The sequence below is a fragment of the Morone saxatilis genome, unplaced genomic scaffold (assembly GCF_004916995.1).
Source record: "Morone saxatilis isolate NCDOM2014 unplaced genomic scaffold, NCSU_SB_2.0 Contig7, whole genome shotgun sequence".
Taxonomy (NCBI): domain Eukaryota; kingdom Metazoa; phylum Chordata; class Actinopteri; family Moronidae; genus Morone; species Morone saxatilis.
This window is the reverse complement of record NW_023340246.1, coordinates 21,959,992-21,969,383: the sequence shown is the minus strand read 5'-3', so window position 1 is coordinate 21,969,383 and position 9,392 is coordinate 21,959,992. Positions and strand designations below refer to the sequence as shown.

General features: G+C 39.9%; 1 protein-coding gene across 1 annotated transcript; it reads left to right on the top strand.

Annotated features, from left to right (window-relative positions):
• Positions 1 to 2,023: 2,023 nt before the first annotated feature.
• cx23 (connexin 23) lies at positions 2,024 to 5,354 on the top strand. Its single transcript, XM_035678369.1, has 4 exons — positions 2,024 to 2,062; positions 2,672 to 2,854; positions 3,876 to 4,073; positions 5,157 to 5,354. The coding sequence occupies exons 1-4, from the start codon at positions 2,024 to 2,026 to the stop codon at positions 5,352 to 5,354; spliced, it is 618 nt and encodes a 205-aa protein (XP_035534262.1).
• The last annotated feature ends 4,038 nt before the right edge of the window (positions 5,355 to 9,392 follow it).

Below are 9,392 nucleotides of genomic sequence, written 5' to 3'. Positions count from 1 at the left end.
ATCATCAGATTCAGCACTTCATAAAACACGGCAGGGATAGAGTCACAGAAACCGCTCTAACAGCTCTGGGGTCAGCTCGTTGATCTTTTTGGTGTCTAATCGGATTCAGTGGGCTGATTCATGAGTTCTTTTTTACTTTTTCCTTCCTTCCATTTGTCTAACTCTTGTCCCTGCACCGGGGAGGTTTCAGGATGAAGGTTTCCATCTGGAGCTGCTGATTGTGGCGCTCTGCGTGCGTTGTTAGCACTCACAGATGGCGGCGGCGTCCTGATAGCGAGTCACTGCTCTACAGGAAGTTCCTAACTTTAAAAAAAACCCCAATCTGTCATTTTTGATCAGATGTATGTTCGGATGGATCATTAATAACTGGGAGTCACTGTTAGTGAATGAACAACCAACAGGCGTCAGACTGAACCTACCGTTGGTCTTCAGGCTCCTCTGTTACACCTGGATCAGCTGACCTGGGATCAGACCTGGCAGTCGTGGTGGGTTGGTGACGTCATCGCGCTTTTACGCACAGAGCCGCTCGCGCTGCTGCGGGGCGCACAGCCGGCACGAGCCAGGCCGGCACGCGCTGGCCGCCAGAGTCAAGTCAGACACAGTTAGTAGCTATGTGACCGAACCTTCAAAATAAAAGCACGAAATCCCCATAACGATGATTACATGACACTAAAATAATCCTCTGTTGTGCCGAACATTTTACTGTGAAAGGGGCGCGAGCATCAAATATAGTCAAATTAACACTTGGTCTAATAGTCTGTCTGTAATGACTGTAGTTTTTGATTTGTTGTAAAAACATTAAAAACATTTGGAGGATTTGTAATAGGCCTAATTATTCTAGCTTCGATCTCTTAATATATAATATGTATTTTTTAAACATTTACCCATGTTTCTTTATTGATTTATTGTATGCATATGTCATTATTTTTACATCGTAGAGACATACTTTATTTTTCTTTTATTAATATTAAACAGCGGCATCGATCTGTTGATGTGTATTTAAACATAATCATATGGGATCGTTCACTCTTTGTCTTATTTCCTCCTCTTCCTCAGCTGTTCATCTCTCCCGTTTCAGGCTCTTCTTTGTCAAACTCCTGTGTTTATTTTGAAATCTGCGAGCGGAAGTGCTCCAATCTGATTCCGTCGGGCTTGACTCTGCTCTCTGTCCCGCAAGGTCCCGCAACTGGCATGAGTTTAGGAACTGTGAGTGGAAAAAGAGGGGGGAATGAACAACACGCCGCCTGGATTACGGTTGGTGTGTGGACTTCCATTTTATTTCACTTTGTCCAGTTTTGGCTTTTGGAGTTTGAATTTGGATCAGGGGCTTTCTTTCTGTGTTGGTGGGGTCCCAGGGACTGTGTGTGGGACAACAGCAGCTCTTCCAGAACTGGTTGCAGTGCAGGGTGTGTGCTTTTTGGGGTTTTTGACTTTTGGACTTTTTGCTTTTCCTGATCGTGATTTAGTCATGTGTCCACGTAAACAAATGCCACAAACCCAAAAAGTAAGCCTTGTTTCAGACAGTAAATGATTTATTTATCACATTTAAATGTTGATGATTTATCAGAAGTAATCTGTTCTAACAGGTGCTTTTCAAAATAAAGCTCAAAATAACCAGAAAAGGTTCAGTTGAGCTCCTTTACCCAACCGGGTGCATTGTATTTTTGTTGCATGTTTGCCATCTCTCTCCACATTGTGTGTGACAGGAGGTAGTTTTTTCGCTGACATAGTTCTATAGGGATTATAATGCAGGGACCACATGCCCCCACAGGCCATTGTTGGCCCCACTGTTTCTGTTGTCCTTTTTCTCCTGAGTGAGTCAATTGATGGAGGGATAAAAGGCAAAAAAAATATGCATTGACATGGGCTTTCAGGGCAGAGAGAGAGAGAGGGAGGGAGAGAGGGGTCAGTTGGAGATTTTGTGGCCCTACCGTTGGTGGCCTCTAACTGGTGCCAGCAGCAAACCGGCCATGAGGGCCCAGAGCAGCCCTGGAATTAAACAGCGGAGAGCGACCGGCCAACCATGTCTTTGAACTACATCAAAAACTTTTACGAAGGATGCGTAAGTAGTTCACAAAGGCTTGTATTGTTTCTCTCACGCGGGGCCCAGCTCGCCGACACTTTTTACCTTTCAGGATTTGACAGGAGCGACGTCGAACAATTATTCCTCCTGAGGCTTAAAACAGAAAGACATTGATCTGTTTTCATCCTCATCTCCCATTACCTCCATCTTCATGTAGCAAAGTGACATATTTGTAAACCCGAAAGGCTCTTTGCTTTGTGAGGGTGTCATTGGGGGCTTTTTTCGGGTAAACAAGACTGAATGTCAGTGTCAGAAGAGAGCAAGTGAAGAGAGGAGATGGGAAATGTTTCCTCTGAATGGGTTTTGTTTTAGCCGTCAGAGCTCTGGGCCTCAGTGAGCCTCGGTTACAGCTGCATTTATCTGGCTGACAAAAGCTATTGTGTCTCTGTCTGTGTGTGTGTGTGTGTGTGTGTGTGTGTGTGTTTGTGTGTGTGTGTGTGTACACATTTGTGAATGCTTGTTTGTACACGAGTGTGTCTGTGCCTACATTAATGTGCATTTGTCATTGTGTAATTGGGCCTGTTCGTACTTGCTTACCTGTGTGTGTGTGTGTGTGTGTGTGTGCGTGTGCGTGTGTGTGTGTTCCAGCTCAGGCCTCCTACGGTGATAGGCCAGTTCCACACCTTGTTCTTCGGCTCGGTGCGGATGTTCTTTCTGGGCGTTCTGGGCTTCGCCGTCTATGGAAATGAGGCGCTGCACTTCAGCTGCGACCCGGATCGCCGAGAACTCAACCTGTACTGCTACAACCAGTTCAGACCCATAACACCTCAGGTAGGACTAAACTAAAGGTACACCTGAATTACACAGACACTTTGCAGTCCTATGATATTACAAATAGGACTAGGCTTAGCTAAGCTATGTCTATATCGCCTGATGTGCTGGCGAATAAGTGACTAAAGAAGTAACTAATAAGCAAGTAAAGAAATTGCAATATGTTTGAGATGATATGATTAGGTAGATAGATATCAGATGCTAACTCTGCAGGTAGAACTAAATTAAATTGAACATTTTGGATTATATTAAGTAGCTAAACAAAAATTTGACCCATAATATAAGCTAAGCTAAACTCTGCTTAAGATAAAGTAATCTAAGTCAGACCCATAGCACCAAAGTTTACCTTCAGGCTATTTGGCTAAAAGGTACAACCCAATTACACAGGACTAAAACCCTCTGGTGCAACCATGCCAGTCTTCCAATAACTACGGTATAATGAGCTAAAGTATGCTAAAATAAGAATAGCTAAACTCCCTATAGCTACAGCTACATACGATAGCTCAGAAATGAACATAGTTAACACAAACAAATGAAAATAGAAGACACAGTATCGTATATACATATATATAATATATATACATCTTTAGGGACAATGTGTCCAGTCAAAGAAAATAATTTGCAAACAGAAAATAGTCTCAGGCTGTGATCAGCGTGATGGTTTTTCCTTATTGGTAGAAAATGCAATCTGGGCAGGTGAAACATTTCAGCAATCATTGAACTCGGCTGGGTTCCTGCCATCCTCACTTACCAAAGACACAAACACCATATTTTATTTACCTGCATCATCTGGATGGCCAATTTAAAACCAATATGTCAAGTGATGAAAAATGAATCTACAAATATTGTTTTTCCTTTATATATTCTTGCTTTTTCTCTCAAACTTTTTCCTTCCTTTTATCCCTATTAGCCCAAAACGTTTTTCCTTCACTCATCCACTCCACTTCTTGCTGTCTTCCATTATTGTCTCCTTCCATTAGCTTTTCTCACTCCTCCCTTTCCCTCTTCCTGCCAACTCCAGGTGTTTTGGGCGTTACAACTGGTGACAGTGCTAGTTCCTGGGGCAGTGTTCCACCTCTACGCAGCCTGTAAGAACATTGACCAGGAAGAGATCCTTGAACGACCCATCTACACCGTCTTCTACATCATTTCTGTTCTTCTGCGCATCATTCTTGAAGTCATTGCCTTCTGGCTACAAAGTCACCTCTTTGGCTTCCAGGTATGTTCATTTTCTAATGATTTAAAATTTGATGAACTCTTTTGAGTGTTTTTCTGTGTTGGAGTTATCTAGTCATCTACAGTCATTCTAACAAAAGGGTGCACAAGAGTACCCCTTACTGTGCGACCTTCTCATGGGGAAAGTTGCTCCTGGGGATACCATAGCTCTCCTCAGTCAACCAGGAGATGTAATCCTTCCAGCATGTCCCAGGTTGCTAGGTTTCCCTATTCGTATACCTGGAACACCTTTGAAGAAATCGGACCGGGGAACACCTGACTTTACTGTAACAGAACCATCTGGGAAGTCTTTGGAAAATGGCAGGCACTTTCAAAAAATACTTGTCAGGGGACTGAATGAACCATTTATCTTTCACCGTCTCCCATGGGTTAATTTCAACCAATCAGATCAACAAACCATATAACGTTTAACGAAGTCAGCCGGCAGAAGAGCAAGAAAAGCCTTCAGTGCAGAGAATCACTGGTGTCTTCTCTGAATCAACAATGAACAATGAATAAGCTTGGTCATCCAAAGAGGTGGATGGGAGGGTACTACAAATCCATGCATTCACCGTCTGGTGTCCATGATATCAGCTAGTGGTGGTGGAAAATGGCCACAGTTGGATCTTTTACTTTTTCGTTTTTCTGCCAGCTGGATGGTGTCCCAAAAGCTCTTTGCTGTTCAAGATGAAACCTGGAAAATAACTGTTTCCTTCAAAACCTTGCAAAATAACCCCATATTACAACTCAAAATAGTAGCTTTGAGCATGAGGTGCCAGGAGAAGTTTTACTGTGTTGATGAAATACCTGATACTGTTACACACCCATTGTCAGTATGGGTCAAGATTCACATGGAACATTTTAATTTTGAATGCAGCCATTGCTGCTCTGGAGTTTGTGATCCTGTCCAATACATGCTAGTTACAGCTAGGACCCAACTTGGTAGGATCCAACTAGAGTATCATTCAATAATAAGACTGAATATTACGCAGAAGAAATGCCGAGTGTCATCTATATAAATCAGAGGGACATTTAAGTATTGTACAATGAAAGTATTACCATCTTGTGTTTCTCTTTTTTCCCTCAGGTCCACCCGCTGTACATGTGTGATGCCAGTGCTTTGGAAAAGACTTTTAACGTGACTAAGTGCATGGTTCCCGAACACTTTGAAAAAACCATCTTCCTCAGTGCGATGTACACCTTCACTGTGATCACCATACTTCTCTGTATTGCTGAGATATTTGAGATACTCTGCAGACGGCTTGGTTATCTCAACAACCAATGACACATACACACAAGCACACATAAAATGACTTAGGGTGAAAAAAATGTATATGACACTATTTCTGCCAGTTTTTGTCAATCTCTTGGTTAGCTTCTGCTGGACCTTTATCATACAGCCAGCTAACGTAAGAGCACAACCTCACCTGTGGTCCATCGTGAGTCAGTTGCACCAAGAAATTTGAGAATGTGCGACAGTGTCATAGCTGGCAAGTCTGAAATATTTTCTAGGTGTTTTTTTGCCCTTAATGATAGAGTGATCATCCCTAGTTGTATTTCAGATATCAGTGGGTCTGTACTGGCTGTGTCCAAGGGTCTTGTATGGACGTGGTGGCCAGAGAATATGTTCCTCTGACTCTGAACCATTGGGGGATGGGATAGGATTTCTGGTTTTCTTCAGGGTGCTACTAAAATCTGTGACTATGGTCAAAGTAGAGCACAAGGTTAGCCTAGTTTGTCACGAACCTGGTGGCCCATAACAGTTTGAGGGTCCCTAAAACCCTGTTCTTGGAGTCGTACCTAAGATCTGATACTCTTACAGAAGAAACGCCCTGGAAGCATTAGCTGCACGTATGTTTGCCATATGCTTAAGGGCCTGGTGTGCACTAAATGCATCAAGATTCATCAAATCAACGTCTTCTCTGAACTTTTACAGTTTCTGAAAGCTTTGATGAAAGAGGGTCTTCATGTTATGTAATAACAGCCAACAATGCAACAATAATTTAGCTAGTCACATAATTCTGTATAAAAGTGCCGATAAACATAGTCTGACTTGTCTTCCGAGTGCTATAGAACTGGCAATTGATTATCACTTATGTCATTCTTCAGAAACTGCGATCCAGTAACCTTACCCATGGGCGAGTGAATTGCAGGTGCCATTGCTCCTGACACTTCCATGTGTGACAGTTATTGCTTCCAGCCCGTTCTGACCTTTACTTACATCAACATGAGCGCTTCTGATGGGATTCTCTTCCTCATCAAATATCTGTTTGAGCTTGGTTGGTCTTGAGCAACCTTCAACTTGACTTGTAGAATTGAGGAAGGTTGTCTCCTACAGGCCATTGATTTCATGCACCAGAAAGGATAAAACAAATGTCTCAGTTTACTTCAATGCATCTTCAAACAGCAATGTATTTTGATGCTATAACTAAAAATGGTTGAAATGTAGTGTTTTACTCTTTGTGGGTAAAGATCTCCCCAAAGATACAAAATTAATTTAAAAGGGGTTGATGTAATTATCTAAATTTATAGTCTGAAGGATCAGTGATAACTATCATTTGAATTTGGGTATACAATTGTGTTGGGATGAAAATATTCAAAATATTGCCAGTAAGAAGAAATACTGCACATCTTTTGTGCTTAGATTTTTAATATAATGGGATGAACAAATTGGATGTCTCAACATCCAAGGTGAGACTGAAACAGCTCTTGATAAAATATGACTGTGTAGTGTAGTTCCTAACAGACATGGAAAAAATCAGAATAGAAATTTGAAGTTTTTAGAGTTTCAAGGCCCTATTGGTCTCATATATAATGTAATAACTATTATTTTTATGGATGAAAAGCAAAAATGCTTATTCAGTCCAGATATATTTGAAATGATGGTTGAGCTTTTGTCCATGTCTGATTCTCAACCATCTCCCCTCAACCCAGACTCTCTTAATATCACCTTTTCCTAGCTTGTAGTACTACACATAATACTTTATGTACATTTGCCTTTGTTGTCACTGTCAATGTATTTTGAAAATGATTACCTCTCATGTTTTGTAATGTTTTTTTTTTAATCAGACATCCATCCAACTTTTGTTATGAAGTTTTCAGCAATCTGTTTATCATCTCAGGTACAAAATTGCATTACCAGACAAAAGTGGATCAAACCCTCATTTCAAATCCTTTTAAACTCTTTGATAAGCTTTTCCAGCACTGGGGGACCACTCCAATTGATCCCAACTTACAGTAAGATAGTCCTGGTTAGTGTGATAGGCTTTAAGAGGATTTGAAACAGGTATGTGACTCCTGTGATTTGGGTTCGTCTGCGTTCTGGTATCTATTAGTGGAGAATGGTTGTAAATTTTGCCTTTAAAGTTCTGTCACCAAGACTTAGACCTTGTTTCCATTAAATAAAAATGTAAAACTCCACATCTGTATTGTTCAGCTCACATGTGAAATGTAAATGGGTTTCATCAAATCGTAGCCCTGATTCCAAGGTCATCATTCTGTGGATGGGTGTTGGATAACCATCTCCTGTAAGCCTGACGTATCGGTAACTGAGTGGCTCATAAAATTCACTATTAGAATAACGTTAAAAATACAAACTCACTGAGTGTTAAGGTAATCTCCTAGGTCTTATAATAGCATTTACAGTAGCTTAATTAGTAAAAATAAATACATAATATCAAGATATTTCAATCTATTCAACACAATTACCCGTACAAATCTTTCACATTGCATTTATCTTTGGGGAACATGAATTTCTAACATTGACCAATGTCAGACTTACCTTTAAGGGAACACACAGTCCAAAAAAGAGGAAGCTATCATGGCCTCTTAGAGTCACTCCAGGAAGTTGTGATCTCAACAGAGATTCAACCAATTCCCTGTCAATTCTGCAAGCTTGCAATTTTGTCCAATCACTGCAACTTTTCCACAAATTATAAACTATAGCAGTCCCCCGTGCAAAGCTATATGTCACTACTACCATTGTAACTGGAACAAGTTGCCTTCAAAAAACTTGCAACTATTTTCTGAATTTTCACTTTGAAACGGAATTTGTGTGTATCGCAATTTTTAAGAGTAGCTTAAGTCAGGCATTTTAGACCTCAACAATCCCCCCCAAAAAGCCTGCAAAATCCTTGAGGGACTCTCATTACCTGTGTTGCAAGCTTGCCAGATACAGTAGTTTACCAACTAGCCCTGCGAGTAGTCAGTACGCCACTAAGCCTCTAGCACCACCTATTTCATTTCACTTGTTAGCTAGTGCTATAACATCTCTAATTTTGACTAAATAGAACGAGCTAACCATTTAATTTATTAAACCCAATTAATAATAATAATAAACCCACATAAGGTCATATTTTGCTCATATATATCTATATGATAAAAATAATATATAATAGAAGTTGTTCCACAGTCTTAAACCTACAGGCTATAGTCTTGATAAAGAACTTTGTACATGAAGTCTTACATTGATTGATTTATAGTTAGTAACTCGGAAGCAGATGGTGTATTCTGACAAGTTTGAGTCATTAATAAGATTCTGGTGAATTAAGGTAGAGATTGGAATATATTATTATTTTTGGTCTGATACAGAACTTAAATACAGCTGCTGATTTTTTTTACCAAAACCCAAACTGTTCTTTTGATGAACTCTGTTGTAAAATATCAACTATTATAATATTTCTCAATGCTTGTTTTCACCACCAATATTGGGGTTATTTGTGAAAACTCCTCAACTATGATGCATCATACAGGCTACACTACATTTAAAATTCATCTTTAAATTTTATATCTTTGATTTTTACTGATGTTGTTTCAGGTTACAATAGACTCATTTCATTTTTCATCAATTATTGTCTCTGTATTGAACTCATTTTGTCCTTCAGCTCGCAGCTTTGTCAAAGACAAAGAGGCACACTTTATGACCAACGCATACATATTTAAACAACCTGTGTCTCTGTTTGCTACTGTTCAGGTGGCCAGTTATTCTGCTATTTGTTTTGTCTTGAGATGATTGATTAAAAATGTCCTACAATTATCTTTTTTTCATTTTTGATTTAGTTGTTGACGTGATTTGGTAAGTGGAAGTATTCACTACTGAAAGGATTTTAAACAGAATTTATAAATCAAGAAGCAATCAATAATTGCCCCATTAAAGGTCTAGTGTGTAACATGTAGGAGGATCTATTGATGTATCTAAAATGGAATATGATATGCATAACTATGTTTGTATTAGTGTATAATTACCTGAATATAGGAATCGTTGTTTGTTGTTACCTGCAGGTCACAATTCATGGAATCCACCATGTTGAATTGCCATGTTTCT

What these genes read in the sequence shown, in the direction of transcription:
- cx23 (XM_035678369.1), top strand. Translation starts at nt 2,024, where the DNA reads ATGTCTTTGAACTACATCAAAAACTTTTACGAAGGATGC. An exon ending in AAAACTTTTACGAAGGATGC is followed by an intron (nt 2,063 to 2,671) that starts GTAAGTAGTTCA and finishes TGTGTGTTCCAG; the next exon opens with CTCAGGCCTCCTACGGTGAT. An exon ending in TCAGACCCATAACACCTCAG is followed by an intron (nt 2,855 to 3,875) that starts GTAGGACTAAAC and finishes TGCCAACTCCAG; the next exon opens with GTGTTTTGGGCGTTACAACT.